The sequence below is a fragment of the Rutilus rutilus genome, assembly GCF_951802725.1.
Source record: "Rutilus rutilus genome assembly, chromosome: 15".
Lineage (NCBI taxonomy): Eukaryota > Metazoa > Chordata > Actinopteri > Cypriniformes > Leuciscidae > Rutilus > Rutilus rutilus.
In genome coordinates this window covers 20842632-20865210 of record NC_140220.1, presented here as the reverse complement: position 1 = coordinate 20865210, position 22579 = coordinate 20842632, and the positions used below count along the sequence as shown (strand labels likewise).

Genomic DNA, 22579 nt, shown 5'->3' with positions numbered 1-22579 from the left:
AATTCTCAATAAAATTACAGTCGGATTTGAAGGCAGAACAGTACATACTAACAGGGTGGAAGATGACTTCAGGAACGCAGTAATTGAATACATTTTTAAGAAAAAGACCTATATTTTCACATGATTTATATGTATGATTAGAGGCAGTTTAGCCTAGTCAATAACATCATTTAAAAATATGTTGAGGTTTTTGTCATTTCATGGTTTATATTTCTTGCAGAAGTTGATTACTGTGCACTGAGGACATGATAAAATTGAATGCATACATCAATTAAAATTGTGTAAAATACAAAATAATATTTTTAATTTTTTATTTTTAAAGCCATTTATTATAAATATGTGACTCATTTTAGAGAAAATATGAGTAAATAAATCACTGGGACAGGAAAGTCACCGCATACCAGGAATGACCCATATAATAAAATAAATAAAATAAAAATAATAAAAAAAGACATTTACATTAAAATACAGTTTTATATTATGCACAGCATTTGACATTAACAACAAAATATATGTGAAGCATTTAACCTTCCATTTTAAAAGTGTATAGTATACCGGTATGCTACTGGTGACCTGTGACACAACCCACCAGCTCTAGTGTCTATTGTGAATTGCTAAAACTAAATGACCCCTCAGAGATGAATAAAGTTCTATTGCTTTCCATTTACTTCAAGGTCCACAGCAACACTAGTTGATCCTATTAACTATAGAGTCAGGATTTAAAAGTAATTCACAGAATGAGACAGAGCAGGCGGTCGATATCAACTTTAATGAAAATCACGAGGTTCGTAAAAGAGGAACAGCTCGGCGTTCACTGAAGCTAAACATGAACAGACACGCTGGAGTCCAGTTCTAATATATATGCACATAATGCAGACCGTACCCTCTGACCACAGACCTAATGAAGATCTCACAGTTCAGTGTATTGGCACATTCAAGGGTGAGGTAAGGAGAAATGTTAAGTGCTTTTCTCTTGTCATCGTAAAGGCATGGGGGTGTCGATTTTCAGGACTACTGTAAACAAATCATACAAAATGAATACATAAAACATGACCTTAACACAAAAAAAACGATAGTCGTTTCAAAATGGCAAAGTCTTTGTGACTGTGTGGTTCTTTAGTGCAGTAATACATTAGAAAACAGTAATGTGTTTGATATGCCGATTGCACATTGTTGGCATAAAAGAGTATGCTATATATGAAAAATGTTAAGTGTTTCAACCTGGACAGAACTAAGAGGAGATCCAGTTTTAAGGATTTTTTTTTTTTTCGTTTAAGCCTTTCTCTTTCATGCATGTCAAAGAATAAACTATAATTCGGTGGAGATAATCATAGCAAAGGGTGCAGTTCAAATATGCAGTAGATTTCAGTGTCTATCATGCGATTGTAGAGGAGAAACTAATGTCTCGGTGTATCAGAAAAAAGGTAGAGGGAACAAGACCGGAAATGTCTTTAAAGGAATAGTTCACCCAAAAATACCGATTCTGTCATAATTCTCCCCAATGAGATTCCAAACCCATATGACTTCCTTTCTTCAATGTAAGACTAATGGATCATTTCTTAAAGGGATTGTTCACCCCACCCCCAATTGTTTTTTAATTCTGTCATCATTTACTCACCCTTATGTTGTTCCAAACCTGTACAAGTTTCTTTCTTCTGTTGAAATAAAAAGAATACATTTTGAAGAATTTTGGTAACCAGACAGTTGATGGTAACCATTGACTTCCATAGTAGGAAAAAAATAAAAATACTATGAAAGTCAATGGTTATCATCAACTGTCTGGTTACCAAAGTTCTTCAAAATATATTATTTTGTGTTCAACAGAAGAAAGAAACTCATACAGGTTTGGAACAACATAAGGGTGAGTAAATGATGACAGAATTTTCATTTGTGGGTGAACTATCCCTTTAAGAATGTACTGGATTAAGAATATACAACATGTTTGGGGAATACCAAATTACATTTCAGTCTGTTCACATTAAATTCAAAGGAATGGGAATATTTTCCCTTTTATGAAACTTCATGGTGCTTTTTGAAACATAAAAGCTTCAGTCTTCAAAGTTATTATGTTAGCTAAAACTAAAACCATAAAAAAAAAAAAAAAAACGTGTTACTTAAAATAAGAGACAACAGAAATAAAATAAAATGGCAACATTTCTCATTTTCACTTTAACAAAGCACTAAATTAACTCAAATGAACTGAAGTTTTAGTTTTAGTAAATTTTAAACGAAAATTTACAAAACCTGTATAGACATTAAAAAATAAATAAAAAGAAACTAACAAAAACAAACAACAAAATTACTAAAAGTTTAACTAAAATTTAAATGAAACCAGAAAATATTACAAAAGTATATCATGTATACCAAAATAACACTGGTCTCCATTCACTGTAAAAAAGCGACTAGTACAATTCTTCAAAATATCTCCTTTTGTAGTCACATGGATTTGGAACACCATGAGGGTGAATATATAATGATGTGGTTATGTGCACTGCTTCCATCAACTATCAACTCAATATTTGGCCACTTTTAGGAGAGATGCAGATTATTTTTTATCATCTAAATTAAGTAAACATACAAGTAATGCTTAATTTATTAAAAATCTTAAAAAGTATAATTGTTAGGCCAATAAATAGATCACATCAGATGCATTCCTCAAACCCTTCTGATTGTGAACCTCCAATTCAGCAGATTCTTGTCAGTCATACTATCCAACCACAAGTTAAGTTAATACACATCAGTCAATATGAAGAGTTTGCAACTTTGGGAAGATTCAAGGTGTGAATTGTCCAAGCTGAAACAAGTAGGATCATTGTCATCATTTCATCGATCGAGGTTAAGAACAATCCTAGTTTGCGGATGTAGGGGAGAGAGTAAGTCTCTTCCATGGGTGTGCTTCTAAAATTAAGGAGAAACAAGGCAAGGATCCCTGACGCACAGTGAACAAGGTCTGCTAAACTAAATTAAGGGAGTGATCAAGGGTGCGAGAGTTCATATGTGTGTGTGTGTGTTATGATTCAGAGTTGTCCTCTGTCATGTCATTCGCTTCATTTGGCCTGTACATGAACGTTAGCAGAAACAGAGCCACATCGTGTGAGCACCAATAAGCCGTGTGTGACGTCACCGCTGACCAATAGCGGCTCTCCACCAGGCCCTCCCTCAGCTCAAAGTCGATGCGTTTCTCAAGCTCCACTGAAAAACAGTAAAAAGAAGGACAGGTGTTAGAGGTCTGATGAATTTCTCTGCACAAGCGAATTTTCTTTATGGAAGCCGTTTCCGCCTCAGAGTAAAAAAACTATTTTGTGCGACTGCGACTTTGTCATAACTTTATATCAAACAATTTGACTTTATACCACAAATTGTAACTTTATAGTTAGCAAATTATAACTTTATCTCTCCAAATTGGGACTATGAGCCCTATCATACACCCAGCGCAATGCGACACAAGTGTTTTTTGCTAGTTTCAGCCCGACATTGATATCATTTTTTATCATTACGTCCACTGCCACGTTGTTTAAATAGCAAATGCATTTGCGCCCATGGGCGTGCTGGTCTGAAAACGAGGAGTGTTCAGGTGCGTTGTTGGCGCGTTGCTATTTTGCGGCAGCTGAAATAGACTGCGCCATTGACCAACTGAAACCTGGTCTGAAGTCAATGGCGCAATTATTATTATTTTTTGTCATTTAAAGAGTGCGTTAGTAATGTATGCTATAGGGTCCACAATGCGCGTTCACTTTGTCCCATAGATGGTCTACTCACACACTTTAACCTCGCGCACGAGCTGATCTGTTTCCTTGCTAGAGAAGCGTTCAGTTTTTTTGTATACAAATTCCGCCGTGTAAATAGTGAATCCGCCATGGTGAGACTCTGATTGGTTTATTGCACGTTACGCCCAAAACAAACCCATTACTCATTAAGAGAATAGGAACAACCCTTTTAGACCATGCGCTGAGCGCGCCGACCATTTTTAAACTAGCAAACGTAGATTCGGACAAGCCCTAAGTGCACTTGCGCCGTACGCATTAGACAATGCGCTTAGATCGTTATAATAGGGCCCTATATCTTCCAGTGTGATGTTATAGCTAGCAATTGCGATTTGCAAGCGCAACTTGCAATGTGACAGTAACTCCATAATGTAAATTTTTGAACATGATTTGATATCTAGCAATTGTGATTTTGTTTCTGGCAACTGTGACTTTATATCTTACAATTTTATATCCGCAACATAATTTCACATCTCGCAATATGTTTTTCATAATTGCGACTTTCTATCTCTCACTGTGTCTTTATATCTGGCAATTTGACTATATTTCATGACTTTGTTTCTTATAATTGCAACTTTTTTTTCTTGAAATTGTGAGTTTATTTTATAAAATGGGGCTATATACTTAAATTGACTTTATATCTCAATTTAGACTTTGTATCTTGCAACTAGATTTTAAATCTCGCAATGCACCTTTGTGTTATGTGATTGCAACTTTTTATCTGACAATTTGACTTTACTTCTTATTTTAAACTATCTCACAATTAGCCTTTTTAAATTTTTTTATTTAGAGGCAGAAACAGGCTTCCATTATTATAAAAAAGTTATCAATAAAAACTATCATTATCAGAAAGCTATTAAATCAGCAGTGCACAATTTCTGAGCCACTTACAGGAGGAGTTATCCAAAATGACAGAGGCTGATTGTGACATGCTGGTGTCTCCTGCCTTCTCCTCGATTTTCTCCTCAATCTTCTCCTCCGGTTTATCGTCTAACTCCACAGATCTGCCCTCTTCCCCTTTCTCACATGCCCCACCTTCTGAGTCTGATGGCTCCTCCTCCACACCCCCCACCTGTCCACTTGAGCGGGAAAATCTGGAGAACAGGATACCTCCGATGCCTTTACCTATACTTGCCGCTCCTGTGAAAAAATACACATGTATGTACTATGTAGTTACTGTTACATTTTAAAGGCCTGTTCACACCAAAAGTGATAGCTATAATTGAATTGAATATCTTTTTTGTCATCGTATACTATACAAAATTAACAATGATACTTTACTGTTGCATTGCCATCCAACTGCAAAAAACAAGTATGGAGTTTTTTTGGATTACAGAAAATGATTTCTTAGACACCCCATTCTGCAGGACTTGCCGATCAACTGTGAGCACAAAAGGGGGCAATACCAGCAACCTGTTCACCCACATCCTGCGGATTTCGCCACTATACAGAGAGTAAGTTGCAATTATTTTGCTAGTCCAGAAACGGAAAATGTTACATTAACCTGGTAACTGATGACGCCTCTCTGTGTTTTGTTATATGTACATCCCTTGAGGCTTTTAGTCCAAAAGTGTGCTAATTCGGATACAAACTTACGGATTATCATATGTTTACTTCAAATAGCTTTAGAGAGGAATATTTTTATTGTATTTTTACCCCAAATGTCATGTGACATACAAAATGTGATGTCAGCATTATGGAATGCTAAACTCTCACATGTAATTTGTTTCATTCATACTCAACACTGGAGGGCACATAGAAGTAATAAACTTTTGATGTTCCAGGAAATCTCTAATATGGACAAAGACATCCAGCCATCGCTTTAGCTGAATAAAATGCAGGTAGAGACATTTTGACTTATTAAACATGAAGAGAATTAACACACCATTGTGACTATGGAATATGGTTTCTGTGTTCTTCATGCCATCTTGGTTATTGTCGTCAGAATAATCTATAATGCAATGCTAATAGACAGTCTTTATCACTGTATAGAATACTATAAAATAATAATTTCTGCCTCATTCTGTGATAAGAAGCCACATCAGTTCAATGTGAAGGAAGAAGAAGGAACAACAGAAGGAAGTTATTTCAATCACTTGGCTGACGCTATAAAGTGATTTTGGAGTATAATATGCTGTTATTCTAATAAATTGTATTTTGATGCTGTGCTAAGCTGAAACGCTTAACATTTTAGTCTCCTCTGAATTAAATCATATAGCATTGTCTTAAAAATGTTCCATAAATCTCAGAATTTTATCATTTATTTAATTAATTCTGACGATATGACAACAAGCTGCCAAATGTTTTCTTTCAAATGAGTTTACAATATTTGAAGTCCGAAGGCTTCATAAACTATGTATTTTAATTTGGGTATGCCATTTATTGGATTTGGGTTCCAAATGGGGACTCAAGTTAGGTATTAGTTGTGTTTAAAAACTATTAATAATGAACTTGTCTCTCTCCTGGTTATTTCTTAGGCAGTGTCAAAGAAGCCAGAGTCTCCATTGTTCTAATTGTTGTATGCAATGGGCAATGCAACAGTAGAGTGTTGTATTAATTGGCTAAAAAAAGAAAGCAAAACAAAAAATAAACAAAGTAAAGATGAATTTGACTAATAACATTAGTTTGGCCTTTATAACCGTGGTCTGAAAAATCTGTTAATGTGATATCCCTAATTTCACATAATGGATATTTCCCATTTGTAAATGTAAGACTTAGCAGCATTTAGTGCAACTATGGCTCTGGGGTAAAAACTATTTTTAAGTCTGTTTGTCCGTGATTTTACTGTCCTGTGGAGACCAGGGTTGGAGGGGTCCCTAAGAATGTTATAGGCTTTCCTGAGGCAGCGGGAACTATACATATGTTCCAAGGAGGGGAGAGGGCAGCCCATGATATTCTGGGCAGAGGTGACAACCCTCTGAATTCCGCTACAGTCCAGCTACTAAACCCCACACAAATACAGTATGTTAGGATGCTCTCTATGGAGCATCGGTAAAAAGACACTAGCAGATTTTCAGTCAGATGGTTCTTCCAGAGTATCCTCAGGTAAAATCTCTGCTATGCCTTCTTTATTAGTGCTGTGGTATTGGCACTCCAATCAATGTTGACGCCCAGAAACGAGTAAGGGCTGAATAATTGTTTTATTTCTCCTGTAGTCTACGATCAGCTCTTTGGTCTTGGTGGTGTTAAGGACTCTAAAGTCAGTCGATCACGTGCAGAACTTTCCACTCCCATCGGTGCTGTCTTGGAATTGCGCTCTCACGCTCAATTTGCCCTGTTTAGTAAATCTGCCCATAGGCTTTTAACGGTAGGGGTTTTTTTTTGCAGCGGGTCTAAAAGTGAGGACTTCAGACAGGGTGGAATGGTGGACCAGAACAGAGACTGGTTGAAGATCTTAGTAAAAAACCCCGCTAGCTGGTTTGCACAGTTCTTCAGAGCCCGTCCAGTGATGCCATCGGGTCCTGCAGCCTTCCTCGGATTCACCGCCCTCAGTGTGCGCCTCACCTCTTGCTCCTCCACAATGAAGATGTGGCTACTGTGAGCTGTTGGATGTAATGTGGCTGCCTAAGGAGACTCAAGCTCAAAACAGGCAAATAAATGGTGCAACTCCTCCGCCATTGATGCATCACTGTAAGCAACTGAGAGGTTGCTGGATCTGTGGTCAACGTTAACGCGTTAACTCGTGCAATTAATTCAAAATCTTTAACATGTTAAAATAATTTAACGCAAATAAATGACTGAAGCTCGTGAAATTGCGTCATTAATGTAATTTACCCCACACAGTTAGATGATCTTAGAAGTCGGGGGTTTTTCACACTGAGCGTCTACAATGCCACAAGCACCTGTAACCCTGGTAGGCGGAAATTTCTATCCTTACCTTTCAATTCCGATTTCGCTTCTAGGTTTGTGATCAGATCCTTTTAAGCCACTAAACTAGGGGAACGTTTTCAGCCCAATGATCCAGTAAGCAAATTAATTCAAACAATCAGTCCAAAACATTCGGATGCCTGAAATGTATGAATTATATGTACTCCTTATATCACTTGGTTATTTGGTGTCCTTTTGGAGTCTCCAAAAAAACTTTTTGGGAAAGACTCCTAAACTTACCATGAAAAAAAGCTTGAAGAAAACCCACTTTTGTAAGAATCACCCTTCAATCTGATAGTTTGCTTTGCTGGATATAACAAATGATGATAAAATGTATGAACGCTAATCTTTATCAACATTCATTTTAGAGTGAGCTATATTTGGAAATTATAAAGAAATACTTTTTTATAAGAGAAGTTACAAAGAACTTTGCTTTTATGGTATCTACAAACAATAATCTACGGTCATAAAACTGAACACCATTCAATGATTATGTATGTATATGTATATGTATATGTATATATATATATATATATATATATATATATATATATATATATATACACATATATATATATATATATATATATATATATATATATAAGATTTATAAGATTTATTATTGACACTTCCTAATTGCTTTCTATTGATCCGATGCTTTGCTGAGTTGTTTCTGTTTATTGCTTTCACATTCAAATCTAACTGAAGGCAGACCGCCATTATCTCGATATTTGGGAACCGTAATTCTACTCCTACATCACACACTATACATCCTGCACTCCCTGCAAGTGTTTTACACTTCCAGTCGTCTTTAACGATCTTCCTCTCCATCTCACCCATGATGCTGGCCTTGCCCAGGTTGGTGATAGACTCGCCATAGTGTCTGCGGGGCTGTGGAGGGGAGGTGCATGGGCTCGGGAGGCTCTCCGTATCGGACACATAAGCACTTTCCTTTGACGGATTCAGTAAAGTGGGACGGATCTGGTCATACGGTGTGGGGCTGGTGGTGTTGTACCTAAAAAAATGCAATTGTAAAAAAAAAATTGTAAAAAAAAAATCACTTTTTATTGACAAAAAAAATTAAAATAAACATTTCTTATTGATTACTTTATCCTTTATGATTATTAGTGAAAATAAAGGAAGAATTTCAATTTAGCTAAAGCATCGCTTTACTCACCAGTGAATCTGGACCGGTGATATATTGCTGTAATGCTTCAGGATGAGAGGCTCCAATCTGTATGCCTGCAGGAAACCATTTGTTTTTATTTAGATGTTATTCATATTTTCATATTTAGAAGATATTCATATTTTCTGACTGATATTTGGATATTATACACATTTAATTACAAAAAATAATAAACTGTTTATTCAAAGCAATGAAATAACATCTATATATTTTGCCGTTTTATTTTCAATTTTTTATCTCTCCTTTATTTGTACTTGTGTGTGTGTATATATATATTCTTCGCCTCTACGTCGTGCATTAAAATCCTTTAATGCATGGCTAGCCGTGGATTATCCCTTACATATATGCAATTCATTGGTCTCTTACTTAGTATAAGCACCTATGTCTTGTTAATAAAAAATAAATAAATACACTAACATTTAAAAATCTTACATCATTTCATACATAAACAATTATGAATAAAACAGCATCATGTATGTACAGAATAGTTTAATACAAAGAGCCGCACAAAGTCTCGAATCTCGAGACATGTTTTTTTTAAATTTGAACTTCTTTTAATTTTGAACATTACATGATAGCTTTATATGCTGAACAGATTTAGGCTTTTATTCACATATAAACATTCATCGACTCAGACATAAGTTATGATAAATGGAAGCCCAAGCATGTTCGCTTTATGTGCAAGAACCAATGAGCTTCATTCTCGTGTTACGCAGCACGTTTGAGCTTCCTCAAGAACCAATGGGGTTCATTCTCGTGTTACACAGCACGTTTGAGCTTCCTCAAGAACCAATGGGGTTCATTCTCATGTTACGCAGCAAGTTTGAGCTTCAGCAAGAACCAATGAGGTTCATTTTCGTGTTACGTAGCGCATTTGAGCTTCAGCGGGAACCAATGAGGTTCATTCTCGTGTTACACAGCACGTTTGAGCTTCCTCAAGAACCAGTGAGGCTCATTCTCGTGTGTTACGCAGCACATTTGAGCTTCAGTAAGAACCAATGATGTTCATTCTCATGTTACGCAGCACGTTTGAGCTTCCTCAAGAACCAATAAAGTTCATTCTCGTGTTACGCAGCACATTTGAGTTTCAGCAAGAACCAATGAGGTTCATTCTCGTTTTACACAGCACGTTTGAGCTTCAGCAAGAACCAATGAGGTTAATTCTCATGTTATGCAGCACGTTTGAGCTTCAGCAAGAACCAATGAGGTTCATGCTTGTGTTACGCAGCATGTTTGAGCTTCAGCAAGAACCAATGAGGTTCATTCTTCTGTTACGCAGCACGTTTAAGCTTCCTCAAGAACCAATGAGGTTCATTCTTGTGTTACGCAGCACGTTTGAGCTTCAACAAGAACCACTGAGTTTTGTTCTCAAGCAGGTTCAGTTTATCTTCTGTTTATGTTTGCTGATCAATGTTTAAATGTGAATAAAAGCCTAAATTAAATCTGTTCATCATATAAAGCGATTGAGTCTCTTCAGGAAATTTTGACTTCTTGACAAAATCTCTTTTTGGGTGAACTAACTCATTAACATTAACCAAGATTAATAAATGCTGTAGAAGTATTGTTCATTGTTAGTTCATATTAACTAATGTTAAGAAATGAAACCTTATTGTAGAGTGTTACCAATCATTTTACTTCTAAGACAATATATACATTTTTTTTTTATGGGCTCATAATTTATATGGACCTGTACTGAGAAATCTGATCCTAGGCTATCTTTATACTCCAAAAACCATCACTCACTACAGGATCAGTGGGATGGAAGATGTTGAAAAGCCGCTGGCAGATATATTTAGGTAGGATGTTGTCCTGCGTTCCGTCGGTTCCAGGACGGACACCTCGCAAAGCCAAGAACACAGCCAGAGGAGATCCCATGCAGAAGAAGTTCTCCACCTACAACCCCAAATCACATGGTTTATTACATGAAACTTACACAAACAGATGGTGGGAAGGAGAAGAGAAGGTTATTTATACTAACGTACCTTGAATTTCAGGGCTGGAGAGGGTCTTGAGGATGAGGTTTGGACATGCTGAAGCTTATCTTCCAAATCCCTCATTCTGCAAATGAATATTAAATTAGATTTTTGGAGAGGAAAAGTACACACACCAGATTAACAGAGGGATGGTCATTATGGAGTAGAGTGCACACAAAACTAAAAACCTTTAAATAATACATAACCCATTGAATGCATCGGAAACAACATGAGAACAGTAAAATCAATGCAACTGGCAACTGAACAAATGGCTAATACATTAAGAACTAACAGATTGTAAAAGATCATCTTTAGAAATGTTAGTGTATCGTAAAGCCGAAATAAAAATAAAAATAACAATAACAACGACTTTTACATTTTCTGAAGAAAACAAGAGTGGTCTTAGCCTGTGCAAAACCGACGGCCACAATGCAAGAGTGGATGGTTATTATACGTTGTTAAACAGATCCTGAGGCAGGGCTGGGAAACTCTGGCCTACAACATTTACTTTCCAGTAGAGTTTAGCTCTAACCAACAAACACACCTGAACAAGCTAATCAAGGGCTGCGTCCCAAAGCTTAAAAGCCTTCGGAGGATGCATCAAGGCACGTCCGAATCCAACATTAGCTTCACTTCCTGTCTCCTGAGATACCATCATCTGGGGTGCGTTTCCCGAAAGCATCGTTGGCCAACTATGGTCGCAAGTTCCGTCGTTACCAATAGAGTTCAATGGACATTGCGATGAACTTGCGACCATAGTTGGCCAACGATGCTTTCGGGAAACGCACCCCTGATTGATTTTTAAGGCTGCCTTTGATATCCCACAATCCTGTGCGTTCCATTTCATGACAGTTAAGCTAAAAAACAAAGATGGTGTCTGAAGTCTGAACGTTGCATTTGCTTGTCAGTTTGTGTGTAAATGTACGTTTTTGATCAACATTTTGATCAATATCACCTTTGATGTTATTTCTAAGCAAAAAAAAATATTTGCTTAGTTATCATCAAAGCTCTCTCTGTTTAGCTCTAGATCATTAAACCATAACGCTGTCTCAGAAGCCTGTCCGAAATCACTTTCGTGAGGTAGCTTCGTGTGCAAACTCTGCCTGCGAAGTCAGTGCCTGATAGGACAGAGAAGCAACAAGTCAGCTGCCTAAGCTTTCGGATGCAGCCAGGGTCTTCAGAATTACTAGAAAGCTACAGGCAGGTGGGTTTGTTTAGGGTTGGAGCAAAAACTCTGGAAGACAGTGGATCTTGAGGGTCAGAGTTGCCCAGCCTTGTGGTCTGAGTGGATGTTAGCATGTTGCTATGTAGTCGCTACAATGTTGGTAGTGATTGTTAGTGTGTTGCTAGTGTGTTCTGGGTGGATGTTAGCATGTTGATACTGTGTTCTGAGTGGTTGTTGGGTTACTTGCTAGGGTGTTCTGGGTGGATGTTAGCATGCTGATACTGTGTTCTGAGTGGTTGTTGGTTACTTGCTAGTGTGTTCTGGGTGGATGTCAGCATGCTGATACTGTTCTGAGTGGTTGTTGGGTTATTTGCTAATGTGTTTTGGGTGTATGTTAGCATGTTGATAAGGTGTTATGAGTGGTTATTGGGTTACTTGCTAGTGTGTTCTGGGTGCATGTTAGCATGTTGATACTGTGTTCTGAGTGGTTGTTGGGTTACTTGCTAGTGTGTTTTGGGTGAATGTTAACATGTTGATACGGTGTTCTGAGTGATTGTTGGTTACTTGCTAGTGTGTTCTGGGTAGATGTTAGCATGTTGATACTGTTCTGAGTGGTTGTTGGGTTACTTGCTAGTGTATTTTGGGTGGAAGTTAGCATGTTGATACGGTGTTCTGAGTGGTTGTTGGATTACTTGCTAGTCTATTTTGGGTGGATGTTAGCATGGTGATACGGTGTTCTGAGTGGTTGTTGGGTTACTTGCTAGTGTGTTCTGGGTGGATGTTAGCATGTTGATACTTTGTTCTGAGTGGTTGTTGGGTTACTTGCTAGTGTGTTCTGGGTGGATGTTAGCATGTTGATACTGTGTTCTGAGTGGTTGTTGGGTTACTTGCTAGTGTGTTCTGGGTGGATGTTAGCATGTTGATACTGTGTTCTGAGTGGTTGTTGGTTACTTGCTAGTGTGTTCTGGGTGGATGTTAGCATGTTGATACTGTGTTCTGAGTGGTTGTTGGGTTACTTGCTAGTGTGTTCTGGGTGGATGTTAGCATGTTGATACTGTGTTCTGAGTGGTTGTTGGGTTACTTGCTAGTGTGTTATGGGTGGATGTTAGCATGTTACTAGAGTGTTCTGGCTGAGTGTGAACGTGTTGCTAGAGTGTTTTGAGAGGTGGTTAGCATGTCATCTGAATGGTTATTGTTAAACTGTTGCTTTGCGATTGCTGAGAGTAGGGCTGAAACGATTAGTCGACAATAAAAAATTTTCGACAAAATATCTTGTTGTCGAGTAGTCGTTTGATCTCAGGTGACCTAATGTAAGGGCCTGCAATACCGCGATTTGACCGCTACGGTGCTGTAGCGCTAGAGTGTAATGCAGCCGTTACAAATGCTATTGCGGTAGAATAAAACAGCGCGAATTATGACGGAGTGCAAACGAATCCGAACTAGCAAGGTGTGTGAAAGTTTCACAAAACTTCAAACCAAGAATGCTGTCGTGTGCAATACATGCAAGGCGGAACTTGCTTTTCACGGGACAACAACATGCATGTTAAAGCACTTAAAGAGGAAACAAGAGGAGCCGGTGAGAGGTGAATGTTCTCCAGCTATAGCTAAATAACTAGCAGTAAATTTCTTTATTAGAGAATGCAATACAACTACTAATATTAATAATATTAACAATAATAATATATTTACAGTAATGTGATGATTTATTTTTGCATAGAATAAAGTTTGATCGAGCTTAGGAGTCAGGGCTGTTTTTATTATTGTAACACTATTAGGTATTACAGTCTTATCACTTGCCTGTATTTTGTTCCATATTCATGAAGACTTACAAAAGGAGATGTTATGAAGAATATCATGTCAGTTACTTTTTCATACTGTAAATTAAATTGCTGAATGAGAATGTCTCTGTCAGCTCAATTGTCATGTCAATTTTTATTTTATTTTATTCTTATAATAACTGTTTGCAGATTAAGTTTGTCTGTAATGCAGCTGATTATTTTTTTGTTTCTTTTTTTCTATTGAAAGAGAACAGAATATTTAAACAATGCTTAGAGAGCATTTGTGTGTGATTTGAGTTGGACAGAAATCTGAAAACTTAAAGAGAATGACCTGTTTAGTTGGCTCAAAGTTCATTAAAACAACCATTTCAAAAGCTGAAGTGATTTTCTGTTTTATATTATAGTTAGAATATGTATAACTCAGTGTTTTAACTAATTGAAAAAGCTGAATAATCGTTCCAAACTTACTGATTAGTCGGTGAAATAATCGATGATTAGTCGATTCATCGTTCTAATAATCGTTAGATTAATCGATTATCAAAATAATTGTTTGTTGCAGCCCTAGCTGAGAGGTTGTTAGTGTCTTATATGGGTGTTCTGAGTGCATTTTGCTATGCTACAGGCACCTACAGCTGTACATACTGTGAATACCAGAGAACTTTCTTCTTGCAGATTTTTCAGTATTTACATATGACTTATTTCTGTCGACTGACCAACCCAGCGATGCTAAGCATTTGTGAATTAAGCATTCATCTGAGTCGGTTCTTTCTTTCCAATAAGTTGGCCAAACAGGTTTGCAAAACAGTCTGAATTGATTCGCATCCACTGTCTCACTGAATCATCTAAAGCGGTTTCTCAGTAAAACAGACAGTATTGAGAACACAGAAAGCAAACAGCAATGGATAAAGTGGATGTTCACCTACAAAAAATGTAATCTAAAGGCAACTTTTCACGCCGAAAGTGTTTTTGTGTCCGCCCGCGCTGTTATTCTGAACATATGAACGTGTACTAGATGGATGTCGGGGACCATTTTGTTGCTTTGTCCATTTTTGTGTTTCAAAATATTAAAAATGTGTCTACAGAGTGTCATTGATAATTGAGTCTGAAGAGTCTCAAGTCTTATAAAAGTGCACAATAGTTACATAAATACTAGAGTTGCATTTTTAATGAGCATATATTGAATTTTTTTACTTTTTAGTGTTGTTTTTCCATGTAGAAATCCTGCAGGCACCACTATGCTAGCGTGTTCTGCATGGTTGCTTACATCCTTTACTTAATTTCATGAGTGTAGAGTGTAACTATAATTAGTTGTAAACCTTAAGCATGTCATACGAAGATCCTCCAGTAGCTGACGCTCTTGTCTGCTTACATCAGCCTCCACAGCATCTGCCACGTCTTTGTGAACAAAGCGCACAGGGTCCCACCCTGTCATGATGTCAAAGGTGATGACACAGCCGAGTGAGTGGGAGACGATGGACACCTTTCCTTTCTCTGCAAATTCTGGGTTGCGCTCGCAGAAGAGCATGTAGAGTCGGTTCAATTCTTTGGTCAGACCCCGGGTGATCTGAGGATGCAAGTGCAGAGAGCGTGAAACGAACAAGTGTGACACTTTATTTGTGCACTAGAAAAGAGTGGGACAGAGTGTGCGTCTGTGTATGAGTGGGACGTCTTTTGAGCTTTAAAGTATACTTTTTTTGATGTGCTTTCACATCAGGAGCCCAAATATGATGCTTTAAAAATCTTGTATGTGGGTTAGAGAGCTGAAAAAAAAGAGCAAAATGAATGAAAGAGTAGAGAACTATAGATGTAAAATCACCTCATCCCTGTACAAAGGGCTTGTGTAGTACATAATGTCCATTGCACTGCTGTTCAGCATGTCTCTCAGACCTCGCACTTTGTCTGGAGTAATGGAGTCCACGGTGTCTGAAAAAGTAGACTTTATTATAAATAAACCATAATCATGTCTATCACTGATAATAGTTTTCAAACATAATGCACTTTATATTTTTAGCATTGACCATAGGCAATACCTCCATCAAGGGCGAGTTTAGATCGCCATTCCACAGGAAGGAACTCAACGTGTTCATTTGTTCGGTCAGAAAAGTGCTTCTCCTCCATCTTGCGGGCAGCATCACGCATCCTAAACCGTCAATGAAATGCATCAGTTTCAGGACTAGATGTTTTTTGCAGACTCAGCTGTGTGATTTGTGGACTTACATGCTTGTATTTCTAATGATCCGCCCCTGATCCATCTTTTGGCCAATCCCATGTACCACAAAGACTATGTGCGTTGTTTCAGGGGGCGTGTCCTCTAGAGCCGCCTCCTCCACGTAACCTCGGTGGAGACGCGTCCCACTACTGGAGGCTAACCAGACATGCTAAATTGATAACCATGCACTTTATTTTATCTTTAGTTTTAACAGTTCCCTTGTGAAAAAGAAGTGCACTTAACTGTATTGAATGTACAATCTTAAAAGTTTTTTTTTTTTAAACTATACTTGCAGATAATATAATATTAATTAATTCAAATAAAAGGCCGCTTAAGTGTACTTTAAAGAGATTTTTAAAATGTGCACTTTGTAATAATATTGAATTAAAAGTTTTGAAGTGTACTTCTTTTTCACAAGTGTTAGTTCACTCAAAATTGAAAATGATTTCATCATTTACCTCATGTCGTTCCAAAACCGTTAAGACTTTCGTTAATGTTCAGAACACAATAAGGGTGGAACGGTACACAGAAGTCATGGTTCGGTTCATATCTCGGTTCAGACATCACGGTTCAGTACGAGTTCGGTACAATGGAGGGAAAAGCAAAACAAAAATGTAGAAGGCTTTTTTTTTTTTTTATTGTGCATGTCTCAGGCTGTACCACCAAAGGAAAATAAATGTCTTAAGCCTTGTATTTTTTAAATAAGTTTTATTAATAAAGTAAAGGCATAGAACCAGTTTATTTGTAGTGCATTGACAATAGTTTTATATAATTAGTTTATTAATTAAATTAATAAAAAGACAAAAAGACCTTGAGATATGTTTGGTAATTGCACCTGAATGAATTTAAAATGTATTTGCTATATTTCAGATCAATATATTTGTTTTCCTTAAAATTTTAATTAACACTAACTTCATTCTCTTCTGAATTATAAATTATTTATTTATGTATAAAATAATACTACCATTAAAAAAACATTTGATTTTCTTGTTTAATCAATGTAGAATGTGTAACTTAAAAATAAACAGATTAGTCCTCTGTTTGAGGACAAGAAATGAAAAGCAATGCAATATGATGAATGCCCAAAAGATGGCACCCACAGACTGGTTTTAAATGGGGTTGGATAAATATGTTTTGCTTTTAAACAGTGTGTGTGATTTTGGTTGGGTGACAATTTGACAAGAGTTTACAGTTTGACAAAAGCACAATGTTGTGTTTTATTGCGAGTGTACACAAATATAAGTAAACACTTTGCAGTTTGAATGATGTCCTGTATGAACAAAATGACGGAGTATGTTTTTATGTTTCCACTGTTCGATCGCGCCCGCGCCTCTCTCTCTCTCTCTCACACACACACACACCATATTCCAGCATTGCAAATCTTGACATCGCAGCCTGTTCATTATAGCCAGTAGCTTCAGAGCTAAGGCGGAGCTACAGATTAGGTGTCCCTAAAGAACCCCTTGTATCTGACAGTAGTTCCGCATTACATTAATTGATTTGCACGCAAGTTTTATTTATTTTTATACCGTGTATTCTACGTGTATACTCATGCACTGAACCGCGACGCCCGTACCGTTTCGGTTCAATACGAATACATGTACCGCTCCACCCCTAGAACACAAGTAAGGATATTTTTTTATTAAATCTAAGAGATTTCTGTTCCTCATTGACAGTCTATGCAACTACCACTTTGACGCTTCAGAAAGTTCATAAAGAGATTGTAAAACTAATCCATATGAATCGTGAGGTTTAGTCCAAACTTTCTGAAGACACAAGATCGCTTTATATGATGAACAGATTTAACTTAGGCTTTTATTCACATATAAACATTGATCAGTGAACATAAAGAGAGGCTTAACCGAACCTGCTTGATGCGCAAAAACAAACCTCTTGCTGAAGCTCAAACGTGCTGCGTAACACGAGAATGAACCTCATTGGTTCTTGCTGAAGTTCAAACGTGCTGCGTAACACAAGAATGAATCTCATTGGTTCTTGCTGAAGCTCAAATGTGCTGCGTAACAGGACAATGAACCTCACTGGTTCTTGCTGAAGCTCAAACGTGCTGCGTAACACAAGAATTAATCTGTTCATCATATAAAGCAATTGTGTCTCTTCAGAAAATTTGGACTAAACCGCTCAATTCATGTGGATTAGTTTTATAATCTCTTTATGAACTTTTTGAAGGGTCAAACTGCTAGTTGCATAGCTATCAATGGAGGGACAGAAAGCTCTCAGATTTCATTAAAACATCTTCGAAGAAGAACGAAAGTTTTACGGGTTTGGAAGGATGTGAGGGTGAGTAATTAATGACATCATTTTCATTTTTGGGTGAACTAAACCTTTAAAGACCACATAAAATTTTAAATGTTTTTATTTTGGCTTTTAGTCCATGTCTATTTGAAATCATGTGTATGCTAGTGTACTCTAATAATGTACTTTAAGCAGATCCATGAATTAAAATGTTAATGTCTTTCTCTTCATTTCATGTGAGAAAAAAGACTCAAAATATCGATGACTCATCTTGCACACAACTTTATGTCAAGCAAAAAAGCAACTTGTTTGTAGCAAGTAGTGAATCGTGCTGAATCTACACTTTTATATTGCAGAAATAGTAAGAGTAAATAGTATGCCAGTATGTTATTTCGAGTTTAGCCATTTGGCCTATTTAATAAATTGGGTCTTCAGTATGTCCTGCCCAAGAAAATACAAAACATAACACAGAACACTGAACTCATCAAGCCATTTCATGTGGTCTACAAGCAAACAACACCAGTGAGAAAGTACTTACTAATCAAGGGTGTTACAAACCTTTTGAGAACCCCAGTTTCTGAGTGACTGTTCGTGCAATCTTAGAGGTGGTGGCATCACTGTAAAGGTACACTTCATCCACGCTGTGCCAGTCCACATGGCTACGGCTCAGTTTCAAACTGTGAATGGCTGAGTGAATTAAGAGCAGAAGTCAAACAGGTCTGTTTCAAATTACCTGAGTGTTAAGTAATCTTAAGTGGTCTAACTAGATCAGTTCATTTCAATTAAGGGGCATTTTAAGTATTTGCAAACACAATTGAAAATCTATACCAGTATATACAAGTCAGTTTAACTTAGTTCAAATGTGTTATGGGACAAACAGGATGTCTGGGTTTGGGATGTAGCACATTCATGACTGTGCCTCTGGGTCAGCTGAACTAAGCTTCAATGTTAAGTCGATCTTTTTTGTGTGCTTGACCTCTAGTACAAAGCCTCCCTAACCCTGAGTCCTATTGGTTCCATGGTCTGTTACCATCTTTGCTGTCCACCGTGATGGCCACCGCTTCCGTGTCAAAGGTGTCTTTCATCTGCTGGCCTCGGAAACGGGCCAGGTGGTCCAGTTCAATGAGGTCACTGTCCTCTTCCTCCAGAGGCAACCAGGTACCGTCCGTGAACCACTGGCCTCTCATGACCGGGATGTGGTCCTGTTCTGTAAAGACAAGCAGTCCGAATTGTTGTCCTAAAGCAACAATTCATCTGACTTAAGCACACTGTACGTTTTTGGTTTACAAATGTTTTTCTTAAAGAATTTCTGTTGTCGTGGGGTAAAATCACGAGTCTTTGCTCACCTAGCGTGTCATGTTCACAGATGGCGATTTTAATGGTCTTTGGGATGAAGCTTAGCCTCAGACAAATTTCGGGCAGTGTCAGAAAATTTGGGTCACACTCCGACAGCTGTTTTACGGCTCATGTCCACTGAAGAACCAATATAAAGGTGTCTTTCACGGGTCGGGACGAGAAGCGAAGCGCCATGCTACGCCTGTCATATGGTTTAGCAATCATTTGGTAATTCCTATAGTTTTGTTTATAGAAGTGAGGTTTATTGTATTTGGTCTGTCTATAGTCTGTGGAGTAGCATTTAAGTAAGTTTGTCATTTTACTTGGTAACTTGTAATGACAATAATAAATGACTTGACTTGACTTGAAGGTGCGGTCACATTTACCCTTGTTCGGCGGATTTTACCTTTGTTTGAGGATTAGGATACATAACACATTTTTGCGTTTCACGGTTTTGCGTTTTTAGAATGCCGTGTCATGCGCTAGACGCGCTCAAAAGACGCGAGAGCGAGCATCTCGGATAAAGACGTCTGTCTAGCGCGTATTTACATTGAAAAACAATGGAAGAGTAACGCACTTGAACGTAAAAAACGTGTTCTGTGGGAACGTCCCCTTAGATGTGTCATTTGCTGAAAGCCACATTCAAACATTGACGTAAAATCTGGTGCAATTCATCTTCCAGGGTCAAGTTTGGATATGGAGCTTATGCTTAAATATGATTTGAGAGCTACTGCAAAGATTTTTGGCAAAAAAAAAAAAAAAAGACTTAAATTTCAGTTTTTGTTTCTCACCAGTGTTGGGTGTAATAAGTTACTAATTAATCTAATTACTGTAAATTACTTTTCCCTTGAAAAGGTAAAGTAATGAATTATTCTTACTTTTTCGGTAATTTAATTACAGTTAGCCTACTTCTGTTCTGATGTAGGCTAATTGCATTAAATACGGTATAGACTAGAACAAGTCTATATAAAACAATAGTGGATTTAACCTAAAAACGTAAGGTTAAAATTGTATGGTTTTAATGTAACCTCCTCCCTTTACACACTCTGGTCAGTTTAAGAATAATTTATGCAGTTGAATATTGTTTATAAGAAATAATCAAAAGTGCAGTTTCATGTCTATCCTTGCATTGTTTAACTAAAGTAATTAGTAATACAATCCAATACTTTATAGATAGAGTAATAAAACTGGTGATGATGTATAGCTATAGTATTAGGCTTTACTTTTTTAGAGTAACTTGCCCAACACTGTTTCTTATCGTATGGCTTCAGAGAAGATTTGAAATACAGTATTTACATTACTTTTAGGATACTTTTATGGCGCTTTTTTGTTGTTGTATGGTTGTAACTTAAGAAGAACTAGCCTACATGAACATTCGGCAAAGCCTCTCTTTGTTTTCCAACCACCACATAACAAATATGATTGAATTAGGGCATCTTGTTTGTTTTCTTTAATGCAATAAGATTGTAAAAACACTCACGGTTCCAGTATACAGGATAACAGTCTTTCCCTTTAATGTCCACCTCGTAGAGTCCTCCACGGACACACACTGCCTCCACATTGATGCTGTCCGACTCCAGCTCCGTCTCGTCCGTTGAGCAGCATCCCGCATCCGAGCTCTCGTGTCCCGGCGCCGATGCTGCCGCCGCCGCAGACTGTCTCCGGACCGCCGGCTCTTCACATTCTGACGGAGACTCGAATAAATCCTCTGCTTCTTCACTGGCATCCCTCCGTTTGACCTCGTTCGGGTTAAGCTCGCAGAATTTGCGATAAGCCAACTCGATTTTCAGAGAATCGTGTCCAACAAACGGTTTCCAGGTCCTCTTGTCCTCTTTGTAGAACCAGCGCACCTCTTCGGGTCCGAGTTCCGTTACAACTTCCCCGCGGTGCCGCGAGCTGTTGGAGCGGTTGCGCTTTTTCGTGGTGACGTTCCCGTCGCTCTCGCTGTAGTTCGGGTCGCTGGGGATGTCGAGATAATCCGAGTCCGGATCAGAACCGAGACGGCCATGATAGACGGGGAAACCTTCTTCCACCAGGCCTAGCATCAGTTCGCGTTGGCCTAGGGGAAGCGGCAGATGCACTTCTATGCCCGACTGCACCGCACTCATCCCGTCGTGTATCGCGTCGCCCGTGGGCTCGTCAAAGCAAGACGTATACGAATCATCCATCCTTCCCCATTCATTCCCGCTGACATTTTCCCTGCTTTCCGAAAAACTCAAAGACGTGTTGTCCTGACAAGCGCTCATCGCTGTCAACGCTTTCTGGAAAACAGCTAACGGAGCGATTTCAGCAGCGGTCAGCTGATTATGATAACAAATCTAACGATGTCAAAACCTCTCCTTCCTCCGGCGCGACCAAAGCGGCCAGCATCTGTACAGATGCGTCAATCACAGACGCTGAACCTGAAACGCCATTGATTAAAAGCGAATTCACACTTACAGTTCTAAACTTATAGGGCGGACACGCCAACCTGTTCACTTTCCATTAATATGCCGCCTGTATTTCTCCCTGTAGTGGTGGTGGAGCCCCTCTGCTCTGTAGCGACGTCCGATGAGTGAACGGATCTTTCTGTTGAGTCGGATCTTGCTGTTCACAGAATCAATCTGAAAGAGTCGTCAAACGATTCATCTAGTCCGAGCGGTTCTCGAATCCATCAACTGTTCAACCGTGAATGTTTTCGAAAAAAAAGACAAAAAATAATCATAGCTGAATGGAATATGCCTTGTGTTATATGGCTGATGAAATATGAGTATTATTAAGATGCTACTTTAAGCAAACTGTATTCTAAATCACTGTTTTTTTGTGCATGATACAAATTACAACCTTATTAAACCTTAAGCGTAATATGCAATTTGTGTTTAAGTGTACAAATGTTAATTTAGACAGGTAAATAGGCCTCTGTACTTTCTGTAATAACTATCATGAAACCTTGTGTTTATTTTGCCATTATTCAGTTATAATGAGGTGTGAGATACAGACATATTTATTTATCAATGAAAATGTTCAATTTCAATTTCAGTTTTATGGAAAAAAACACACTTTTTTTTCG

At 37.9% G+C, this 22579-nt stretch overlaps 1 protein-coding gene across 1 annotated transcript; it reads right to left on the bottom strand.

Moving 5' to 3' along the window:
• Positions 1-750: 750 nt before the first annotated feature.
• On the bottom strand, positions 751-22170 carry ddhd1b (DDHD domain containing 1b). Its single transcript, XM_084431676.1, has 13 exons — positions 21011-22170; positions 19226-19402; positions 18754-18882; positions 15951-16098; positions 15764-15873; positions 15550-15656; positions 15050-15297; positions 10800-10875; positions 10561-10710; positions 8809-8873; positions 8468-8646; positions 4656-4904; positions 751-3192 (listed from the first exon to the last, which is right to left on the bottom strand). Exons 1-13 carry the CDS (start codon positions 21774-21776, stop codon positions 3011-3013), a joined length of 2586 nt encoding a protein of 861 aa, XP_084287802.1. The 5' UTR covers positions 21777-22170; the 3' UTR covers positions 751-3010.
• Positions 22171-22579: the final 409 nt, after the last annotated feature.

Bases quoted from the DNA above. Each gene is read 5' to 3' on its own strand.
- ddhd1b (XM_084431676.1), bottom strand. From the start codon at position 21,776: ATGAGCGCTTGTCAGGACAACACGTCTTTGAGTTTTTCGGAAAGCAGG. The intron at 16,099-18,753 runs GTTTGTAACACC...ATGTCTGGTTAG, and splicing joins GAAACTGGGGTTCTCAAAAG to CCTCCAGTAGTGGGACGCGT. The intron at 10,876-15,049 runs GTTTACAACTAA...ATTCATTTGCAG, and splicing joins CTTCGTATGACATGCTTAAG to AATGAGGGATTTGGAAGATA.